Below are 25,069 nucleotides of genomic sequence, written 5' to 3' on the forward strand. Positions count from 1 at the left end.
TGCACCAACACTGAATTCAAAGATTTGAAAAATGCGCGAGGAAGATACCTACCGATCCAGGAAAAATTATGTCAATTTTCTTCTAATAAGGATTTTTACAAAATTATAAATTCCAGAAACCCTTTAGAAAGGAATTAGGCGTTCGTGGTCTTCCAACATTTATTTGACTACAATTTCCATAGACTAAGCACCAATGAATGGCATAGAATAGATCAGATCTTTAGTATAACACCACCAGGGGGCCACGTTTGATCCACTTAACCCCTTAAGGACCAAACTTCTGGAATAAAAGGGAATCATGACATGTCACACATGTCATGTGTCCTTAAGGGGTTAAAGGAGGTGTCAGCTTCCAGGATCTGATTGAAAATTAAAACCTTTTTTTTTTATGGTGACTAAGTGAGTTGCAGCCAGGAGATCTAAAGAAAAGCTGTTACAAATTGTCACTACTCGTTTTTTTTAACTTATTTTGAAAATGTAACTTTACCTTTTTTTAAATGATGCATGCCGATTTATTTTTTTTAATTACCGTATATACTCGAGTATAAGACGAGTTTTTCAGCACATTTTTTGTGCTGAAAAACACTCACTCGTCTTATACTCGAGTCAGTTGTCTGTATTATGGCAATTTTCATTGCCATAATACAGACAAGGACCGGGGGCTGTCAGGAAGCTGTAACTTACCTTCACCGCAGCTCCTGTCAGCTCCCTTCTCTCTCCTCCGTCCGTGCAGCTCCCAGGTCAGCTTCCTCTGCAACTCTCGCGAGAGCCGCGGGGTCAGAGCGTTGCCACGGGTTACCGTGGCAACGCTCCGCGCGGCCGCGAGAGTTGCAGAGGAAGCTGACCTGGGAGCTGCACGGACGGAGGAGAGAGAAGGGAGCTGACAGGAGCTGCGGTGAAGGTAAGTTACAGCTTCCTGACAGCCCCGCTCCTACAGCCCATCCACTGGACCACCAGGGAGTGAGAGCCCCCCTCCCTGGCCAGCTAACAAGCAGGGAGGGGGGACGAAAAAAAAAATAATAATAATAAAAAAAATATAAAAAAATAATAACATAAAAAATATATATTACAATAATTAATAAAATGCCCACCCCCACCAATGCTCTGCACTCACACACTGCATTCATACACACACTCATACACACACTGCACTCCATTCATTATATATACACACTGCATTCACACTGCACTCATACACACACTGCACTGCATTCATTATATACACACTGCACTCATACACACACTGCACTGCATTCATTATATACACACTGCACTCACACACTGCACTCATATACACACACTGCACTGCATTCATTATATACACACTGCATACACACTGCACTCATACACACACACACTCCATTCATTATATACACACTGCATTCATACACACACTGCATTCATTATATACACACTGCACTCATACATACACACTGCATTCATTATACACACACTGCATTCATTATACACACACTGCACTGCATTCATTATACACACACTGCACTGCATTCATTATACACACACTACACTGCATTCATTATACACGCACTGCATTCATTATACACGCACTGCACTCATATACACGCACTGCACTCATATACACGCACTGCACTCATATACACGCACTGCACTCCATTCATTATATACACACTGCATTCACAAACACACAGCATTCATATACACACTGCATTCATACACACACACACACACTGCATTCATTATATACACACACTGTAAATAAATATTCAGTTAATATAACTTTTTTAGGATCTAATTTTATTTAGAAATTTACCAGTAGCTGCTGCATTTTCCACCCTAGTCTTATACTCGAGTCAATAAGTTTTCCCAGTTTTTTGGGGTAAAATTAGGGGCCTCGGCTTATATTCGGGTCGGCTTATACTCGAGTATATACGGTATGTACCGGTACTTGTTTATCTGGCTGGCAGCCATATTTGATCAGATTCTACTGCTATCTGAACAACTGCTTCTTAACCCAACATGCCTGTAAATTAGGTTGAGCATCAGTTGGTCGGCTAAAATCAGAATCAGTCCCAACAAGGCTGCTCAGCCAAATTAATAAAAAAGAAAAAAAAAAAAGTGTAATTGTCTAAACAGGACACATTTGTCTTCTTTTGGGAAGCAGCCCATGCGGGATGAGGGGGTGGAGCTAAATAATACTCACCTGCCTACTCACATTGTAGGGCCACTAGCTTTAAAAACAAGCGCCTTTAGATGAAGCCCAACAGGTTCCAATTTCAAAAGGGACATTTTTCTAACTATTACTTATGTTTTTATTTATTTAAAAAAAATTAAATAAATACAACTCCAGAAACCCTGTAAACATAGAGCCCCGCTCTTGCTAAAACATTTGCTAATGATTTGACACAAACCCAGGAGGAGAGGGCTCAGTCTGTACAACTTGGATAAAACTGATGACAGGCACCCAGAATTCAGTGTTTCAGCTGAATGATTGGTAGTTCTGATGGGCTGCCTTAAAGTTGCAAAAACATTTATAAAGTGCTGAGAGTGGGATCAGGGTACTCTCTCCACCATCAACTCTGTAATCACGCAAAGTTGTGATGGTGCTAAGAGTGATCCTTTAATTCAGACATAGTAACTGCAATTGGTAAATGGATTATTTCACACTTTATATGTGGATATAAAAGAAAAACATATAACAAAGGAAGGGAGTGATTCTGTCAAGATATTAATTTGGAGGTTTGCTTTTAAAAGGAAGACTAAATTCTCTAACCTTTTATAAGATCATAGTTTACTACTACTGTTCGTTAGTGTGCGGCTGGGTCATAAATTGATTCAATTAATCAAATGTGAGATTTAATAATGTTACACACAAATAGATTTTGTTGTTGCAGATCATGGAGTAATCCAAATCCTTGTATGTGAACCAAGGTAATGAAATCCAGTGATTCAGAAAGGTTTTAGGATTATGTAACAGCCGTACAAATTAATCACGTTTGTCAACCAAATTGGAGCAGTTTGCACATAATTCACTGGAAAAAATAATAATACAGTCTTTATGAATGACAAAAGGATTAACCATGGGTTTTTTGGCCATTGAAGTACTGCAGAGCTCTGAGATCATCGGGGTATGTGAGCTAGCTTACCTGTAAATCATTCCTGGAGAGCCAGTCTGTCGCAGTGATAGTCTTGCTGGGGAGTCTGTGGTGGATTCTGGATACATGGAGCCAGCTTCAAAGGCTGTGCTCAAAGTGCTGGACACCGTCTAAATACTGGTAAAAAGATATATACATATGAAAATGGTTAAAAAGCAAATCAAGAAAAGGTATCATTTAAAGGGGTACTGTAAGCACCATAACCACTACAACACATTGCAAAGGCTATGCAAGGGTCCGGAAGTCGTGTTTACAGACCCATCGCACCATAACCACTGCAATGGTTATTGTATTTAAGTGTGCCCTTTTAATAATATTTTTTTCATGCAGACTCCTTGATAGCGCTTATAGTTTTTTTAATGAATTATGGAAGTATACAGAAAAATAAATAAATAAAAAATACCTGCCTCTGAATACGTAGGGTAGCCAGTTAAAGTAATCTTTTCCCTTAGTAATATTGTGCTTATACTAGAATCCTATATGGATTTATATGATAAGTAACGTATGACCCATGAATACATTCAGTCACCGAATAGCAGAGTCCATATTTTTATTAACCAGCTAAGTACCGGTAGCTTCATTCATGTTTCAACATGAGTGAAAGTAATTCTAGCCATGCATCATGAAACTGGCATATACTTGAGGCAGATTTGTTTTAGCCCTTTGAATTTCAATGGGAACAGTAATGCCATGGCAGGCTGGCTAGTTTTACGATGGAAGTCAGTGACAATGGTGATTAAGAATTATCTTTGAGATACGCAGACTATAATCAACATACAGAGCTATTCATTACAGTAAGAATTTAAAGTGAATTCAAAATTTAGGGTCAGAGCAGTCAAACTGAAAGCAAAACTGGCTTACGGAATATTTCCAGTTCAGCTAGCGTGACCTTAAATGCTCAAGTTGGTGAATAATTCAGAGAAACTGCTATGTTTACACTGAAGGTTAATCCAGCCTCTAGTGGCTGTCTCATTGACAGCCGCTAGAGGCGCTTGCGTGCTTCTCACTGTGAAAATCACAGTGAGAAGACGCCAGCGTCCATAGAAAAGCATTGTAAATGCTTTCCTATGAGACCGGCTGAGTGCGCGTGCGGCTCCTGCCGCTCATGCGCATTCAGCCGATGACGTCGCGAGGAAGGAGGAGAGGAGGAAAACTCCCCGCCCGGCGCTGGAGAAAGTTAAGATTTTAACCCCTTCCTCTCTCCAGAGCCCGGCGGGAGGGGGACCCTGAGGGTGGGGGCACCCTCAGGGCACTATAATGCCAGGAAAACGAGTATGTTTTCCTGGCACTATAGTGGTCCTTTAAGGTTTAAAAGATATAAATACGCTAATGGACATTAATCTTCTAAATTTCTTTATGTACACTTTTACATAGCTTTATTGATCTAGGAATGGGAGCCACTAATATAATAGTCTACTTTGGCTGAGTGATGTAAATAGAATTATGTCTTTATAAATCGATAGTAAAATCACACCTAGAACCTGCAATGCAATTTGAGGCACAAATACTTTTTAAAAATGGACGAACGGAAGAAAAAAAGGTAAGTTGTTAAATAGCTGTGATTCATTTAAATAGCTGGACAACTTACCTGGAGTATGCAGATTGCTTCCGCTATTGAGCCAGAAGTTCCTGCAAGGCCAGTTCATAGGTTGAGAGTATCAGTTGAGAACTGGCAGTAAATGAGCCAAGTCCCTATCCACATATAGACCTTTTTCACAAGTACACACACTTATTAGACCATAAATAGGCCTATCCATACGCACAACTCCCCAAACAGCCTAACCAAACATACAAACCCATAAGCCGAATCACCAGAGACAGAGGCCCCAAAACCAAGCAACACCACAGTTTATCAACAGCACCTGGTCCTGCATTCAGGATTTAAATGCCATGCACCAATCAAACAGATTAAAATGGTCCTTTATTTAGAAAGAAAATAATATTTAAACAAAATTATATTTGAACATAATTACCAATAATGAGACCACGATTAGCTACACCACAATTAAACCACCGCCCACACACAACACCATAAGCAACACCATAACACCACTTATCATCCAACCACCCACCTTGTCACATTCACCATCCAATCATAACCTAAACCAGTTTCATGCACCCATCCAATCAAATGTACCAAACATTTTGCATATATTAGTATAGACATGGAAGGGGGTGCATTAAGGAAACTGGCATTAGGGCAGCAAGGAAAGTGTTGAACATAATGAGATATATTTGTGGTGCAAATGTATATTTGGTATGCCAGGGGTAGGGAACCAACAACTCAAGATGTTGTGGACTACATCTATCCTGATGCGCTGCCAGCAGTATTAGTAGGAGTATAATGGGAGATGTTGTCCACAACATCTGGAGTGCTGAAGATTGCCAAGTCCTGCTGGATGCCCCCAATTGGCTTATTAGAAGTTGATGTACAATGCACTACCTTACAAAAGATTTAAAGGGACACTATAGTCACCTGAACAACTTTAGCTTAATGAAGCAGTTTTGGTGTATAGAACATGCCCCTGCAGCCTCACTGCTCAATCCTCTGCCATTTAGGAGTTAAATCCCTTTGTTTATGAACCCTAGTCACACCTCCCTGCATGTGACTTGCACAGCCTTCCATAAACACTTCCTGTAAAGAGAGCCCTATTTAGGCTTTCTTTATTGCACGTTCTGTTTAATTAAGATTTTCTTATCCCCTGCTATGTTATTAGCTTGCTAGACCCTGCAAGAGCCTCCTGTATGTGATTACAGTTCAATTTAGAGATTGAGATCCAATTATTTAAGGTAAATTACATCTGTTTTTTTCATGCAGGCTCTGTCAATCATAGCCAGGGTAGGTGTGGCTAGGGCTGCATAAACAGAAACAAAGTGATTTAACTCCTAAATGACAGTGAATTGAGCAGTGAAATTGCAGGGGAATTATCTATACACTAAACCTGCTTTATTTAGCTAAAGTAATTTAGGTGACTATAGTGTTCCTTTAAGACGGATTTGGTTTGTATGAAAAAGAACGACAAACTTCAAATAAAGCAAAGCCTGCATGGCAGTCTACCATTGGGAAATCCACATAAGCTATCCACTTAAGATCTATGCACATTCAAATACATATATATATATATATCTGTTAGAGCCAGCAGGCGAAAGTGGAAATGTAACATTATCAATCCTCTAACTACTACTCTGCAGTGCCCTTATAGAAAGTTAGTTGTCATAGAACACCTAATTGAGCATGTTGTCATCAACATATTTAAAACCATACTAACAAATTGCTTCTGTGTCAAATAAAAGTGTTCAAACCCAAGCAGCGTTCATGGAAATGCAAGTTTCACAGTGCTTGTGGTGCATTTCTGCTTGCAGGGAAACCAAAGAAAAAAAAATGTACAATATGCAAAAAAAGGAGCTCATCATGTCAAAATGGCCAAGTCAATCATCTGGAAATCAACCGGTAGATTCCATCTAGTCTGCCATTATTATTATTATTGCCATTTATATAGCGCCAACAGATTCCGTAGCGCTTTACAATATTATGAGAGGGGGGATGTAACTACAAATAGGACAATTACAAGAAAACTTACAGGAACGATAGGTTGAAGAGGGCCCTGCTCAAACGAGCTTACACCATTGATATTTTAGACTAATAAACCCTCAACAGCATTTACTGGAAAGACTAAAACATGAAAATGTCACATTGGATCCAACCTTTAGAGAAGGTTGACATGTGCTCGAATCTAGTAGAGACTAATCTAGGAATGTATATAGTATATGCCTCTGAAAGCACGGACAACAGTAGCAATGACTATTAATCAGTTATGAGCAATACTCGTTCATCCACTGGGTGGAGACAGAGAGTAAGGTGAGACTCAAATGTATTGGTTCCAGCGTTCTCTTTTACACCCCCAGGTTTAAATTTACTAGCAGCTGTTAAAACTATATCTGCGTGTCTCAGCAACAAAAATCAATGGAGGCTCTAAGCAGATATAATTTAATTTTATGTCTGGCAAAAAAAAAAAAAAATGTGTTTCAATACAGGAATCACAAAGCGAGAATGCTGATGAGACTAGAAGATGGAATTCTAAAATAAAAATAATAAAATTAAAAAAAAACTCGTGCACGGTATATTTCGGTTTCATTTCACCAACTATTTTTTTAATGGCAGAGATGCACCATCTCTTCTTCTTGTAGGTCAAAAGATACGTTAAATAAGTTGCACGCATCAGAGTTCAATACCTTTCCTCTAAAGATGACATCTTAGACGAGCTTTTAAATAAGGAGACACTATGTTGCATGACACTGCTCAGTTTTCATGACCATTGCATCCGTCAAGAAACCAAAAGCTCACTTGGGATCAACCTTCCTGTCATGTAGAGCAGGAAATTATTCATGAACTGCAATGCCATTCACTTCTCCTTAATGGCAGAAGGGAACAAAACCTATTGAAGGATTTAAGAAGATCTGTATTTAAAACTGTCACTCTTCGGGTATAGACTATCCATCTACTGCTCTTGCATATGGTGACAACTAGAGTACTCTTGAGTTCGTGTTCTTGTGAGAAGGGCTCTACATCCCCGATGTATCAATACTTGGTACTCCGTGTTATAAGCAGCCTTTAAGAAGGCAACACAACTCCCAACTGTTCTGAAAAATACTAAATAATACTGTTAAAGTTGAATAATGTATTTGTTGCATACCATTTAGGAGCAGGCTGTATTGGTTTTGGGATAAAAGGGTGAGCACAGAGTACAGGGATCCAGTGCTCAGTTTGGATTAATTAGAGAAGATTGTTAAACTGTTCAAGGGTATCATTTAAACAGGAGTATGGCACATTATGGTATGCAAGTTGTAATGAGTTAAACTATTTAAAAAATAGTTTGACTTCTAACCAGGGATCTATCAGACACCACTCCCCGACCCCATCTCCTCTACAGCTCAGGAGCTTCCGCTGGCTCCCTCGGTACGGGACTAGCTTATTGACGGAAGCGGTCAGCTCAGTAAAGAGAGCATATGGAGGTGGGGAGAGGCACTTGATGGACCAAAGGTAAGAAGTCAAACTGCTCTCAAATGGATTGACTTCTTACTATGGAGGGCTCCAGGGAACTCCTGGCACCACAACTACAACAGAATAATGCAGTTACGGAGCGTGAAGTATTCCTTTAATGTATGATGAGCATATAAACTAGTCAGTAGCAAAGAAACATGCAGTCTAGTCCCTCGTCCATCTTTAAACCCATTGTTGGCAAAAAATGTACTTGCATTCTTCAATCTATGACCAATATGAAAGTTTACTGAAGTGCTTACAGTGCAAAGATTCTGACTGTGCGTCTGGTAAGATTTTTTGTTTATGTAACGGATGATATATTATACAGAGTGACTAAAGACTAAATGTCTCTTGGATGCTGCAAATGGCTATTTCTAGACAGTGATTTAACAGGTCTGCAATGAGCTCACCTGTTTACAAGTTGAGATGTATTAAGAAGCATACACCCTTGGATGTCAGGGGACTTATATGGATATTTTGATCTTTTAGAATAATGACTTCTGTCCAATATGCAGGAAAATGGCTGTGTGACCAACACCTCACTCAATTGCATGACATGTACAACCGATCAAAGACACTTACCAAGACTCGAAATGTTACAACAATCTAATCTAGAGTGTTTCTGGAATCCTAAAGAACTGACGTGCCCAAATGGTAGAATCCCAGCTACTCCAGAACTGCAACAGCTGGGGCTCTACCTTCTGGAGAGCTTGGCTGCAGAATATTTCTAAAACTTTCCAAATGTACAAAAAGTGCCAATATATTAAAGTGTCCTATATACACATCTGCATGACTTTTGAGCAGCCTCTTTGATGTGATCCTTCCCTAATCACAGCTAACTGCAACCCTAGCCAGACCAATTACCAGCTAAGCTGCTAATACTCCGTGCAAGTTACTGCCAAACTCTGGGAAATGGCAAGTGTACAGACCCTCAAAGTGTAGAGATAAAACAGTGTGTCAAACTACAGCCGGATAAACTTACTGCCTGTGCCATTTAAAGTCTTTAGAAAAAGAGCAATAGCAAGAAATGTGTGCAAACATAAAAATAAATAAATAAAATAATAATAAAATTAAATCATAAAGATGCTGTCCAATTCAACTCTAGCTGAAACTAGTGAACATTAAATGTAAAACTGCGTTATGTGCATGATTTACCAACTAATCGTTTTTTTCTTTTCCCATCTTCAAGTACACTTTTTGTTAAAAGACAGAAAATTGAAAGTTTTGTTTAAAAAAAAAAAAAAAAAATCTAAACCTGATCAACATGATATATTTATAAATTAGCTCAAAGTGGCAAGTTTAATTGATCACTTGCTATACGGCTTCTTATTCAGACTGAACCCAATATGTCTATTGACAACATTGATTCTCACTCACTCAATGAGGAGTTTAGGAAGGTAAATTTTTGTGTCATTTCCATTCTCATTAAGTGATCAAGGATTGCAATACAACAATATTTCAGATAATACCATAATCCATTCTTCACCAAGAAACAAAACATACCAAAACTTAAAACTCTATCTAACAGCAGGAGATTTCTCAGAGGTTAAAGATATACAATATGGAGAAAGTAAACCCCTATTTCGAGGTAGGCAACCTTCGGCACTTTAAAGGGACACTATAGGCACCAAGACCACTTCACCTCATTGAAGTGGTCTGGGAGCACTGGCCCAGGTCCTTTTACCCTGAGCAGGTAATTATTGCAGTTTTTTTAAAAAACTGCAATAATTACCTGCTAGGGTTAACTCCACCTCTTGTGGCTGTGTACCAGACAGCCACTAGAGGGACTTCCGGGCTGTTAGGCAACTTTTGGTCGCCTAACACTGGAAATCCTCACGCTATGCATGGGGACGTCCATCACCACCCAAAACCCCAAAGGAAAGCATTGCATAATGCTTTCCTATGGGGAAATCCTAATGCGAGCATGGCCATTACCGCGCATGCGCATAAGGTCTCCCCCGTCGATGTCACAAGGAAAGAAGGTGGAACAGAGCCAGCGCCGAGGAAAATCAGTGCTGGATTCAGGTGACAGAAGGGGCCTCCTTCTGCACCATGGGGGTAACAATAGTGCCGAGACATCAAGTTTGTTTTCCTGGCATTATAGTTTCCCTTTAAATGTTGTGGAACATAATGCTGACAAAGCATCAAGGGGTGTGTAGTCCACAAAATCTGGAATGCCGAAGGCTGCTATTTTTTAATGTATCATATTGATAACAGGGGAGGCTGGAGGCAAAACTGGGCTTGTAGACCAAACCAATAACAAAGAATAAAAAGCCAAATGTAAAATAGAATTATAATACATGACGTTACCCATGAAACAAGTTTAATAAATCTGAAGTGCTCAATTAAAGAAAAACTATAGTGTTTAAATAATCCTTTAAACACTTGCGTTATTCCAGTGTCGAGGCTGGCTCCGTCTCTGCCTCCTCCGATATCAGCGTGAGGGGGAACCGAATGTGCATGTATTGGGAGCGTTGTGCGTGTATTAGGCCTTCCCAATACCAAATCATTGACTCAAGGCTTTCCTATAAGGTTTTGCAAGACGCTGGATGTCCTCATGCAAAGCGTGAGGATGTCCAGCATCGTTTCATGGAATTAAACTCTGTGAACCACCAGGAAGCGCCTCCAGTGGCTGTCTGGTGGATGGCCACTAGAGGCAGTCTTAAGTCTTTAATTTAAACACTGCCGTTTCTCTATAACTGCACTGTTTTGTATTGCAGGGTTAAGAGGACATGGTCTGGGTGTCTGTAGTGTCCCTTTAAGATGTATATGATATGCTGTCAGTATGAAATTATTAACTACTAATATGACACGGATGTGACAATCAGTTGCAGATCATTGTATCAATTGGATACAACTTTAAATCTAAATGTCCAGGCAATTTTGCAAGATCTGTTAATAAAATTACAATGTAATACTTACATCCTGTAGAAAGCGTGTATAACAGGGCACATTTCAGGTAAGCAGGATGAAAACATTAACCCCTTAAGGACGGAGGGCGGTTCAGGACCGTCATCGGCATTTTTGCATTGCCGACCGGTGACGGTCCTGAACCGTCCTAACCGTCCAATGTACTTACCCGATCGCCGTCATTCCCCCGGCGGCGATCGGCGGTGCTCCCGGTGTGGGGAGACTGCCTGCAGCCCAGACAGTCTCCCCATGGCGGTTTAGGACCCCTGTGGCCATGTGATCGCCCATGAGGGCGACCACATGGTCACAATAGGTGTCCTAGTCTCTGCCTGCAGGGGGACTGTCTGTGCTGACAGGCAGTCTCCCTGCTGCTGAAAAAAAAAAAAAAAAATTAAAGTGAAAGTCAATAAAAAAAAAAAAATATTATTATATATGTGTATATATATGATATATAGACATATATTATACCTATATAATATATGTCTATATATCATATATATATAATGTCATGCTAAGTGTATTTTTATATTAATATGTACATATATTAATATAAAAATACACTTATAATTAATTTACACACGTATATATATAATATATATAATAACTATATATATTGTATATATATATTATAAAATACGAATAATAAATAATTTAAATTAAAAAAATTAAAAATAATAATAAAAATTAAAAAAATGTATATATCTATATGAAATTTTATTCTAACTGTATTTTGATATTAATATATATATATATATATATATATTTATATCAAAATACACTTAGAATGAAATTGTATATATATCTATGTACCGTACATGGGATTTAAAGAATATACCTTAGTCTTTCTATGCGGAATAAAAGAATTGAAGGAAAAAAAAACTAAGCAAAACCACAGTAACTCTAAATATATACCCATTAGAATATATATATATATATATATATATATATATATATATATATATATATATATATATATATATATATATATATATATATATATATATTAGATACATATTAGAACCATGATGGTGGTTATTTTTGTAAATATGCCAGGACTATAGTAACAGTGGGTTTGTTTGTTTCTCAAATGGTCAAATTAGACAAAAGTAGCTCTTACTTTGAGATTCGTTTTGATGTCAACAAAATTGTAGCTTACAAAATAGAATTTGTGGAAATTCACATGCAACATAGGTTGCTGGAAATAGTGGTGGATTGTGTCCGCAGTGAAGCCCTTTGGATTCCAGTTTGGCAAAAAATATGAGCACCAAGATAAATCAGTTAATTTGAATAATCAAAACTGTGCTGATTACTATCCGGTAAGTGAGCACATGTAAAATGTTATTATATATAAACTCTGACTTGCTACTTCACAAAACCAATACACAAACAGCAAACACACACTAACATTATGAAAATAAAGTGACAACTATCCTTATTAAACAATACTAACGTCACAAACAAATAAAAATGTACAAACAGCCAGAACCTTAATATCAGTTTTCTGGCGAATAAAACGTATGCTAGAAACAGTTGGGAATAAAGCAGATGGATAGGTTTGCAATTTGTCATAAAACATAAGCAATACTGAGAGCCGTTGTACAGAAGACAGAAGTTAAACAAAAAAAGAAAACAAACAAACAATATTGTAACCCCTTAAACTCTCCATATTTACACACAAGCCAAGCAGATAAAATGCTGTACAACTGTGTTGGCGGCCGTTATGTTTCAATAATCAGTTTTATCCTTCTAAAGCTTAAAGGCTTATATATTACATTGAACGATAGATGTGCAGTGGATGGTGGGGGAGAGGGGACTTTTTTTGCTTCTTCAAATAGATTTCACTTACCGAAGGACAAGATTTCAAGATTCTGAGTACCTTCCCTGCAAAGATCACCTATCTCCAATATTATGGTGGCAAATACATTGAACCAGGCTTTAAAATTCCATTAGTCTAGAGAAGAGCGCAAATTGCAGCAGCTTTCATTTCAGCCAATGGCTAAAAAAGAGGTTGTTGAAATCTGGATGACAATGGCTGTTTCCAGTGTGCGATTTCATCCGTAAGTGTTTTAGAATGTAATCTGAACCAGGAATCCTGGTTCCGGCATTGTCTCAGAACAAAACTACAGAAGGCAATGTGATAAAAGGGGTTATTTTCCAGTTAATTACAAAGTGTTGATTTCCAAACACATTGTTCTGTAATTTGTTCTACGAGGAGGTATACATCATGTCCCAAAGACCAAAATCAAGAATACAATACAGGGCAACAAAGTTGAAAAGGACAACTAGCATTTACATATATCTGTGCAAAGAACATTTCTGCAATAAAAATAAGAAAAAAACAAGCTAACCCACTTTGCTGCACAGCATCAAATTTAAAAAAAGTAAATTAAAAAAAAGTCAAAACTGTTCTGCTACATTTGAGAAAATATTCATAATACAAAAAATAAAGGTGACATATAGTGTGTGTGATGCAGTGTGTGTTTGTGTATGTGTTGCAGAGCCTTGGTGAGGGGGTAGGCATTTTTTTTTAAATTCTTTATTTTCTATTTTGTAAGTCAAATAAAAATGAAAGAAAGAAGAAGGGGTTAGTGCGCTTTTTGTATGGCAAATAATCATTACAGAAAGAAGAGAGGGTTAATGCACATTTCATGTGACAGATACTCATTACAGAACAAAGAGGGGGTTAATGCACATCAGTCATGACACGGATTCACAAATCCCTACATAATGTTGATATGTTCGTTTATGAACAGGGTGCTAATATTAAAATAGTGATGGGGACACAAGCTCAGTTGGCACTGTAGTGTTAAGGTGCAGTTTGTGATGGTAGTTTTTTTTTTTTTTTTTTTCTTTTTGGAGTTTTACTAGATCGTCTCCTTTCCTCTCCTTTGAGTATTCCATGGTGGGCATTTTTATTATTCTTTTTTTTTTTTTTTTTAATGATTTTAATATTTTATTTTTTTTATTATTATTTTTTTATTTTATATTATATATATACATATATATATATATATATATATATTTTTTTTTTTTCGTCCCCCCTCCCTGCTTGATACATGGCAGGGAGGGGGGCTCTCACTCCCTGGTGGTCCAGTGGCATTGGCAGTTCAGTGGAGGGGGCTGGCAGAGAGCTCTTACCTCTCCTGCAGCTCCTGTCAGCTCCCTTCTCCTCCGCGCCGGTCCGGTCCGGTCCGCTCCCTCTGCAAGTCCCAGTGTAAGTCTCGCGGCTGCACTATGACCCCGCGGCTCTCGCAAGACTTACTCTGCCAGCCCCCGGTCTGTATTATGGCAATGTAAATTGCCATAATACAGACATTGACTCGAGTATAAGTTGAGTTGGGGTTTTTCAGCACAAAAATGTGCTGAAAAACTCGGCTTATACTCGAGTATATACGGTATATATATATACACACATACACACTATGTAATAATATGTAGAGAGTTGACAGATTTCTTTTAATGCAAACTGATCAGTTCCCATGGCTCCTCTGACTGTTTGGACAGTGTTCAAAAAATTATGAAATGAGCCTCTAATGAACTTTATGTGGACTCTACTCACAGGGTTGACAAGAGAGGAATCAATGAAAGCAAGTAGTTATTTATTATGACTGCACACTCCTAAGAGCTACAAAAACAAAACATCAATATTGTTTACTAGGATATATACACTATAACATATTAAAATGTAAAAACTTAGATTAAAAGGAGTTTTCAGACAGGATGCTATTTGAAGGATTATTGATTTAAAAATGTCCAGACGTTCGTAGAGGAGGTTGGGGGAATGAGAGGCATTATATACATCTGCACATATGTATATGTTGAGTGTACATATGTTCTCATATTAAGTCTAACTGAGTGACTATGGCACATGTGCAACGGGGAGGGCCATTATCCCATTCACAAATTAGTGTAGGACCCTCTAGAGCATGGATAGTCAACCTTCGGCACTCCAGATGTTGTGGACCACAACCCCCATAATGCTGGTAAAGCATCATGGGAGGTGTAGTCCAAAACATCTGGAGTGCCGAAGGTTGCCTATGCCTGCTTTAGAGTAACAATGTGCTTCCTTATCCTGACTTCCTCCCAATTACACAGCTTTCAGAGATGGGAACGGTGGTCATATGCTGCAATACAAGGAAAGGACACTAACAGAAAGCTGGACTCAGATATAGATTTTCCACACATTCAGCATTCTGTGAATGTCAAAATTGTCACTGCCCATACTGTCACATTTTTGCTTTTTTAAAAGCTCAACAATTTCAAAGTACAGATACTTTACGTCCCTAGAGTCCTGTATCAGTGCTGCACAGTGTGCAGCACCTTTGTTCAGCCTCTCCACGTTCTTCATGTTGTATGTTACATATAGAAAATACGCGCAATATTCTACCAATACTTTCCAATAGGAAAGCATTGGTTTAGCGGATATCTTAAAGATTATCTCACCCATGAAGGCAGGACAAGTCACGGAAAATTGGCATGGCGTGGGAAAGAAGGTGAGTGAAAACACCTCTCTCGTGATCGGAGGGGTGCAGGCACACTGACAAGCGCACACACACTGACGGAGAGACACGTGCATACGCAATGACGGCGAGACGCGCACAGGCACTGACAGAGACGCGCACGCACTGACAGACGCGCACACACACACACACACACACACACACACTGAAAGGGAGACACATTCTGACAGGGACACACACATTCTGACAAGAAGAGAGACACACAAACACACACACACATACTGACAGAGAGAGAGAGAGACACACACACACATACTGACAGAGAGAGAGAGACATGCATACACAAACATGCACACACGGACATGAATACACACACATTTTCCATTTTAATTTGAATCCATCCAGCCTCCCTACCTTTGGGAGAGCTTAGTGGACTTCCCTAGGGTCCGAGGGGCTGCTCGCTCATCCTGCGTGTGAGGGAGCAGTGATCTTCAAGCGGTTCCTCTCTGCTCCCTGTAGTGATGACGGGAGCCAGAATTACATCATATTCCAGCTCCCGGCATCATTAAACAGCGCAAGGGAGCAGAGGGGAGCTCAAGATCACTGCACCCTCACACGCTGCCCCAGCCGAGCACAGTGATGATTCCCACTGCGGCCGCCTGCACGCTTCTCCTATATATATATATATATATATATATATATATATATATATATATATATATATATATATGGAATACTATACATTAAGCTGTATAGTGTCCCTTTAAGAACTGCATATTTTACATTGAAAAGCTTGTCTCCTAACTTTATTTGTTGGCTCCTACATTCCAGCAAATTTGTCAAGCCCTGTATTATAATAAACCTAATAATACCAATTTCTCTGAAAAACCTCATGCTTGTTTACGGTTGTACAGTTACGCTATGTTCTCGAAGTCTAGTAGAAACGTGTTTCATGTTTTTAAGTGTTCATGATACATACCAGTATTTTCGAGATTCCAATTTATGTAACCATATCTGCTAACTATGTGCAAAGAAAAACCAGTGGCTATAGTTTGGGACATTCATGCTATTTCCAATAGCAAAACGGGAATTCTAAAGACATGCAAAGAATCATTGAAGCTGTACTTCTACAACAGATCTACAATGTTTAATCTAATCTTACACCAACTCTTGCTATCTACACTCAAACACACATATATCTCAATCTAGAATCACAATTTTGAAAACCCATAACAGAGAGCTTTCTGACTAGCTTCAATAACATTAAAAATAGAACCTTAAGGAACAAGGCTATTTACACTCCACAACATCAGTGGATGACAAACACACATAAGTGAGATAACACACACACACACACACTCTCTCTCAAAAACCCTGAACAGAACAATATTAGCTTCTTTACACCCGATAGAGGGGACTGCAACTCATTAATAATGAATTACACATTTAAATAAATAACGAATGATCTTATCCCTCATCTTTGTATGACATCTCCGGATTCAGTAGCAGAAAATAGATCACGATGACCTTGATTTGTGTGGAGGAAAAAAAAGCAAGAGGGAAAAAAAAAAAAAAGAGAAAGAGGGAAAAAAAAAAAAAAAGAAAAGTAGGACAGCCTAATTGAAATAAGAAAAAACAAACAAATATATGTAGTAAAGATTTCTATATTATTTATTTGATTTTTAACCTTCGATCAAAATATTAATGACAGCTTCAGTTAATTCTGCTACATGTCAAAAGGGAAATGAGTTATTCATTGAAACACGAACAACCCTGTTCCACTTAATTCAGGCTTTTGACAGAACCATATTCCTATTTAGAATGCAGACATCATTACTTTATTTCATTTACATACATTTTCCATCTATCCTTGGACAAAGCAGTTTCTTACACCTCCTGTACAAAGTATATCTTTATGATAAAAATTCAAAGTAACATCGCAATAATCAAGCACATTCTTTGGGATTTAGAAGCCAGTTTGAAAACTTGACATATGTCAGGTTCTAGAGTTTAAAAAAAAGAAAGAAGAAAAAAAAAAAAAGTACAAAAATTAAATTGGTACATTTGGCTTATTTCCAGAGCAAAGCACCATACATACAGGTGCAATTCAATGAGAATGGTTTAGGGTTTAACCATATCAGTACTGGTATAGTATCTTCAAAGATGTAGGGTTAGAGAAAAAAAAAGCACATATGGGTTTTTATATTTTTGATTATTGATAATATATACGGTATATAAAATGTATAATAATCTATCTAGTCATTACAAAATACAAATAGCTATGTGTCCGTTTGTCATTTTTGTTAGTCGGTTAGTTTATTAGAATTTTCCATTTTTATTTATTTTTTTTTTATTCTTTATTTTTGCAATGGTATGTGGTAGACAATGCATAATATTGTGGCTCGTGCAAGAGCCTATTAAGTTTCAATAGATAGTATCCATTTACATTCATGTTACAGTGCATGGTTGGTTATTCAAGTTAGGCATGGCATTGCTACGGTTAACCATTGTCTTTTATGTGATATAAGAGAAATTAAGAGAACAGAATTAACACAATAACAATAGAGTAAATACAGTAAATACACGGGTCGGGACACCGGTCGTCTCGACCCAACTATGGTGGTCGTGGAAGGGGAGGGAAAGGGGTGGGGTAACTCAGTCTATTGTGAGTAACTATTCTTCACTCCGTTTTCCCTGTTCTTAACGGTCACTATATGTTTCCCATGGTTCCCAGGTCTTAGTGAAGGCCCTGGTGGTACCCCGCACTTGGGCTGTTAGCTTGTCCATGAGGTATTGTTCTTTGATCTTATTTATCACTGTCGTGACCGGTGGGGTGTCGGGTTGTAGCCATGTTTGGGCCACTGCTCTCCTGGCTGCTAATGCTATTTTGTTAAGTAATTGTTGGCTTGGTTTAGGCCAGTCTTCTTGGGGTCTGGCCAATAGGAAGGTCCATGGGTTGAGGGCGATAGGTCTGGCCAGGACTTGGGCGGCTAGGGTTTGGATGGTTTTCCAGTAAGTCTGGATTTTAGGGCAGTGCCACCACATGTGGGCATACGTCCCCTTCTCTCCGCAGTTACGCCAGCAGAGGTCTGTGGGTGTTTTTTTCATGTGGTATAACTGAACCGGGGTGGTATACCACCGGAACATGGTTTTGAATGATTGCTCCTGCATCGTGACACAGATGGAGGTTTTGGTATTTGTCTCCCAGATGTCCTGCCAGTCTATGCCCTCTAGGGTTTCCCCTAGATCATTTTCCCACCTGTCAGTGTAATGAAGGGTACCCCATTCCCGTGTGGTGGAGCAGAGGTGGGAGTAGAGGAGGGATATCATGCCCCTGCGGTAGTGCTCGGTTAAACATATATTTTCAAAGAAAGTTGGTTTGGTTTTAGCCGCTGATTTGACCGACTCTTGGTTAGCGTAATGTCGAATTTGTAGGTATCTAAAAAAATCTGCCGGGGTTAAAGTCGTTCTCATTTGCAGTTCCGAGAACTGGACGACCTCGTTCCCTATGTATAGTTGATAGATTCGTTGTAGGTCCGCATTTTCTAGGCCTTTAAAATCTTTAGGCCTCATGCCTGGGGTGAATGCTCTATTTCGATATATGGGGGTGAGGGGGGATGATGTTACTGTTAGGTCATATTTTATTGCGTACTTGTCCCAAATGTGGATTGAGTTTGTGATGGCTGGGCAGTCGGTCCGCAGGAGCGCTCTATGCTCTTTCGGGGTCCAAATGTAGAACTGTGGAAGATCCGATTGCATAATCAGGGACTCCAGGTCTACCCATCTCCTGGTCTCGGGGGGGGTGTGCCACATTGAAATTTGCGTCAATTGGGCCGCTAGGTAATAGAAATGTAAATGTGGAAGGCCCAGGCCGCCTCTTGCTTTGGGGCGGTATAGGATGTTGCGGGCTACCCTATGTCTCTTGTTGTGCCAAATGAAGCGGTCAATAGTCCGCTGTAGCGGCTTTAGGTCATGCTTTGTTATGGGGAGGGGCAAGGCCTGGAACAGAAAAAGGATGCGGGGTAGGACATTCATTTTGACCGAATGGATCCTCCCGATCCATGAGATTGGTTTGTCCGCCCAGGTCTCCATATCCGCTATAAGTTTTGCGATCTGGGGGGTATAATTTAAGTTGTGGAGTGCTGCATGATCAGCTGATAGTTTAATGCCGAGATAGGCGAGATAGGATCGGGATACTCGTATGTGGTACTCCGAGGTAATTCGGGTGGTCTCGTGTTGTGTGAGAAGGATTGGGAGGGCACTGGATTTCTCCATGTTGACCTTGTAGCCCGAAATAGTGCTGTAGTTCTGTAAGAGGGGCATTAGTGCGTGTAGGGATTTGAGGGGGTCGGTCAAGGTGAGGAGGATGTCGTCCGCATAACCGGAAGCTATGAATTCCTGGTCTGCTATTCTCGCCCCTGTTATGTCGGGGTGTTCCCTGATCGCCTGTAGGAGGGGTTCAAGAGTTAAGACAAAAAGCAAAGGGGAGAGAGGGCAGCCTTGTCGAGTACCGTTGTGTATACGGAATCGTGGGCTGTTCGACCCTGTCAATTTTATTTGCGCTGTCACGTTCGTGTATAGTGCGCGTACTGCTGTGATGTAGGGGGGAGGGATGTGTAAGTGTTCCAGTAGCGTAAACATATAAGGCCAGTTCACCCTGTCGAACGCTTTCTCAGCGTCGAGGGATAGGGCTACTGCTGGTGTTTTGGTTGTAGTGAGCGTCCAGATTATGTCAATGTTTCGTCGGGTATTTTCAAAAAGTTGTCTGCCGGGTATGAACCCTACTTGGTCAGCGTGAACGAGGCAGGTAAGGTGTGGGTTGAGTCGCGTCGCTAATATTTTGGCTAGAATTTTACTGTCATGGTTTATGAGCGAAATAGGTCGGTATGCCTCGGGTTGGGAGTGGTCTTTGTCTGGTTTTGGTAGCAGTATGATGTGTGCTTGGGTCATGTCTTGAGTAGGTGGTGTCCCCTCCATTAACTCACGGAACAGAGTTTCCATGTGTGGTATCAAATCTTCTCGGAAGGTTTTGTAATAGCTACCTTCGTAGCCATCAGGGCCCGGGGCTTTGTGGCTTTTCAGAGAGGAAATGGCCTGGTTGATTTCGTCCTTGTTTATTGGGGCGGAGAGTTCCTCTATGGCTGCGGTGTGGAGTTTGGGAAGGTTAAGGTGCGTTAGGAATTCTAATGTTTTCTCACAGGTGGTCGTATTCGGCGCGCCGCCTAGAGGGGTGTGATTGTATAAATTTTCATAGAAGGAGGTGAAGACCTGTGCTATTTCTGGTGGTGTGGACTTCAGGGAGCCGTCTGGGCCTCGTATGGATGTAATGTGGGGGCGTTGTGTTCTGGGGCGTAAGGTGCGGGCCAGCAATGTGTCCATTTTATTTGATTTGTCATAAAATGTCCGTTTAGTCCATGTCAGCGCGCGTGCTGTGTCGTCTAGTAGCAATTGCCTGAGGGACAGGCGGGAGTCTTGTAGGTGTTGTAGTGTTTGTGGGTTCGGGTCTGTTTTGTGGCGCTGTTCCGCAGTGCGGAGGGTGTTTAACAAGTGGGTGAGTTTTTGGGTTTTGATTTTCTTCTTGTGTGTCGCGATTTTAATGAGGTGGCCGCGGATTACTGCTTTGTGGGCTGCCCATACTACTGTCATCGGTACATCTGGTGTCAGGTTTTCTGTAAAGTATGTGTGCAGTTGTTTTTGTATATCTGCAACAACAAGTGGGTCGTTTAGTAGGAAGGTGTTGAGCCTCCATGTCCATGGGGTGGGGTGATATAGGCCGTTCAAGTATATTGCTATGTCCGCGTGGTCGGACCAGGTAATGGAACCTATTTCCGTTTTCTGGGTTTTCGTGAATCCTATTTGGTTGGTCAGAAAGATGTCGATGCGGGAGTAGGTATCATGAGGGGGGGAATAGTAGGTGTAGTCTTTTTGGCTAGGGTGTTGGACTCTCCACGCGTCTATGAGACCTGTTGTGCGAATAAAATTATGTAATTGTTTATCTTGGGCGCCCATGCCGTGGGATCGAATTTGACCCGGTCGTGAGCTTCTGTCGACTGCTGGGGAGGGGGTTGCATTTAGGTCCCCCCCAAGTATGATAGCTCCAGTTGGTAAGGCTAGGACAGAGTCTGACAGTTGGTTCCAGAACTGTGGGGAGGGGGTGTTAGGGGCGTAGATATTGATCAAATGTATGGTTTGGGAGTAGATCTGGCCTGTCGCTATAATATATCTACCGTCCGGATCAGTTAGTACACTGGTGATGTGTAAAGGGCATCTTTTATGGACGAGGATGGTCACCCCATTCCGTTTTCGGAAGGCTCGTGCCTCCGCTGCTACTCGGTAGGTATGGTCGCGGAGAGAGACCTGGGCGGATTTTGGTAAGTGGGTCTCTTGGAGGAACGCTATGTCTGGGTTTAGTCGTTTCAACTCACGGAAGAGCGTTCTCCTCTTGCGTGGGGCATTGAGGCCCTTAACATTGAGTGAGGATATTTTCATAGCCATGTGTTCTGGCTTAAAGTGTCTCCAATGGTGTTGGGGTGTCGGGGTGAGTCGCGGGGCCCAGCCCTCTCCCACCTCTGCTCCCCCAGCATCCGGCCTGGGGGTGTCTCTCTGCGGGGCGGAGTCTTAGAATTAGTTTGTGACTGAGTTACGTGGGTAATGGGGGTTGGTACCAGTTGTAGCGGTGTAGATATGAGAATAGGGGGGGGGGAGTGGGGTTGGGGATGTGGGGTGAGGGGAAGGTACAAATGTACCTGTCTGGTCTTATGCCTTGCCAGACCGTGGGGGGGTACTTGGGCCCTAGCCTCCGTCTGGTTGTCTCCCATCGGGGGGATTCAGGTAGTGAACCAAGTCTCCGGGGGCGGCCCCTATACCATTAAACTGTCGTGTGTCGATTGCTGCTTCCAACTGAAAAAAGTCATATATATTGGTTGCCCTTTCTGTCGCTGGTGCTAATGTTCAAAGCCACTCCGGGCATTTGCGTAAGGGGTGTGGGGTCCTCTGAGTCGTGCCTTTTCTTAGCATCCTGGTGCATATTATGGGGTGAGAGGGGGGGGAGGATAGGGAGGGGCGTTCTGCCCTGTTGGACTCCCATTGCTATGCCTGGGTGTAGGTACCTGTGGGCATGTGAGATGAGTCTTGCCCTGCATGTTTACTTGCTGGGGGGGTATGAGTTCCCGTTAACACTATAGGCTGCATTATGCGCCAGCGGGGCCCCGAAGGGTAAAAAGGGGCCTTTGCCATTCTCTCTCCCACCTGGCCCATCCTGTGCTCCCTCCATGCCAGTCCGTTTCTGTCTGTGAGGTTGCCTTTTTCTCTCTGAGAGTGGACCCTGCCTGTGGGTAGTCGTGCGGGGTGGGGTGTTGGGGATGCGTGAGGGGGGGGGATGTCGCCGAGTTTCCTCCTCGGTCGTCAATTCACATGTCGCATTGCATATAATACATAATACATACACACACAGTGAGACATTATCAACAGTTTCTCTACAGTTTCATCAAGTTGTTTGCATAATGAGTTCAGTGTCCCTCCTACCCCTGTATCTGGTCTACAATGTTGCTTGATCAGGTAAGATAGGGCCTTGTTTAGGTAGTGGCCTTGTGGGCGTATGTAGAGCCCGGCTTGCCGGCGTAGGCTAGTGTACCGTGTGGGCGTCCCTACAGTGGTTGTGATGTCTATTGGGATGCAGGGTTTTGCTGCTGCGCCGTTTTTTATTGTAATTAATTAGTAATTGTTTGTTTTTTTTTTCTTTTCCTTTCTCTCTTCTCCCCCCCCCCCCCCCCTGTGTGCTTTGGGTGGCTCTAGTGTAACAGGTGGAGCTCAGATGGGTGGAGTGTTTCGTTTTTTTTTTGTTTTTTTTTTTTTTTTGTTTTTTATGTTTTTTTTTTTTTTTTTTTAAATTTAAATTGTTATTTAATGAAGGTTTTTTTTTTTTTTTTTTTTTAAATTTATTTATTATGTTTGGGGGGGGGAGGATTGTGTGTGTGGTACTAACTGTCCACCTTCTCTGCAGTATTCCCTGTCTGTGTTCGTGGTGAGTAGGTTCCTATGGGAGGCTGTGTGGGGTGTGTGCTACCTCTAAGCTAGGTGTCTCGTCTGTGTGTGCTGGATATACATTACATTGCTGTTCATTTGGCAGGGGGTGATGATGGTCGTGCTGAAGGTTTTTAACGGGGTGGTTCTGCCGCAGTCCAGGCAAAGTCAGCTGCTGAGCAGCGCTCGGTGGTCAGCTCCAACAGTCTGTCTTTCTCAGGTACCGTGTGGGTAATTCCGGTGTCGGGCATGGGTGGTGGGAGGGTCGCAGATGGTCCCTGCGTGGTTTGCGGCAAGCCTCAATGAGCGTCTTAGTGGGTAGGGTCCGCTCCTGATCAACTGCCGTCGTGTGCCATGGGTCTCCGCTGGGTCGGGATGGGGAGTGGTGAGATAGTGCAGGCAATGGGTGACTCCAACAGTGATGGCGGTGGTGGTGCGTCCTACTCCGCGGCCAGGTACCAATCCCGTGGTAGGGGTCGGAGGGCTGGGAGTGCAGCTGTAGGAAGGCTGAGATTGTTGGGGGGTGCTATGCCCAGGTTTCGAAGGAACGGCGCAGGATTTACTCCCGGCAGGAGGATGTGGGGTCTACCCTGCTTGAATACCATTAACTTGAAGGGGTGACCCCACGCGTATTTCACTGCGTTTGCCCTCAGCAGATCTGTGACTGGGCGCCACTCACGTCTGCGCTGGAGTGTAATGGGAGCTAGATCCTGGAAAAGGGAGATTGCTGCGCCGTTGTGGGTGATTGGGTTGTCTCTTGCCTTCTTAAGAACGGCTTCTTTCGTCTGGTAGTGAAGGAAGCGTACTATAATATCTCTAGGCCGCGTGTTGTCTTCCCTTCTGGTGCGCAGGGCCCTGTGCGCCCTATCAATATGCCAGTGTTCGTCTGGGATGTCTGGGAGGAGGGGTTGGAGAATGGTAAGCACCGTGGATGCAAGTGAGCCCTCATCTGCCCGTTCGGGAAGGCCCCTGATACGTACATTGTTGCGGCGTGTGCGATTTGCCAGATCTTCCAGGGCGGCCTCTGATGCCTCCAGGCGTGTGGTGAGTGCATTGATGTGGCCAGAGGCCGAGTTATGTGCTGCCACTGTGGCCTCGACGCGTTGCTCTAATTCCGAGGTCCGCGCCCCCAATGAGTGTATCTCCGCCATAACAGCCTTGGAGCTCCGCTCGATTTCTCCCGCCAGGAAGGACTTCATCGCCGCCATTTCGGCCAGTATGTGTGCCGTCTCCTGTGTGGGTGAGTGCCTCATCTGGGGTAGGTCTTCGTCCGTCGGTGAGGTAGGAGTTCTCAGGCCGTGCTCGGCGCCATCTTGGGAGTCTTGGCGGGAGTGGCGGGAGGCCGCGAATAGATCTTTTACCGTGGCCGGAGTTTCGGTGCGTTTTTTGGTCTGCTGTCTGGGTGTGCGCTTGTCCATTGTTGTCGGTCAGCGAGTTGGTGTGGGTAGATTGCCGGTGTGATGGCTAAAGTTAGCTTTTGGTATAGGGGTCGGTGAGGAGCG

At 41.8% G+C, this 25,069-nt stretch overlaps 1 protein-coding gene across 4 annotated transcripts in view; it reads right to left on the reverse strand.

Annotated features, from left to right (window-relative positions):
- Positions 1-25,069, reverse strand: part of KCNAB2 (potassium voltage-gated channel subfamily A regulatory beta subunit 2) — a 189,977-nt gene that overhangs the window by 132,868 nt on the left and 32,040 nt on the right. For all 4 annotated transcript variants that reach the window (XM_063436207.1, XM_063436205.1, XM_063436206.1 and 1 more), the window contains exon 2: positions 3,126-3,251. In XM_063436207.1, the coding sequence (XP_063292277.1) occupies positions 3,126-3,202 (77 nt within the window). In that variant the 5' untranslated portion in view covers positions 3,203-3,251. The remainder of the gene's footprint in view (positions 1-3,125; positions 3,252-25,069) is intronic.

The sequence above is a fragment of the Pelobates fuscus genome, chromosome 11 (assembly GCF_036172605.1).
Source record: "Pelobates fuscus isolate aPelFus1 chromosome 11, aPelFus1.pri, whole genome shotgun sequence".
Classification (NCBI taxonomy): domain Eukaryota; kingdom Metazoa; phylum Chordata; class Amphibia; order Anura; family Pelobatidae; genus Pelobates; species Pelobates fuscus.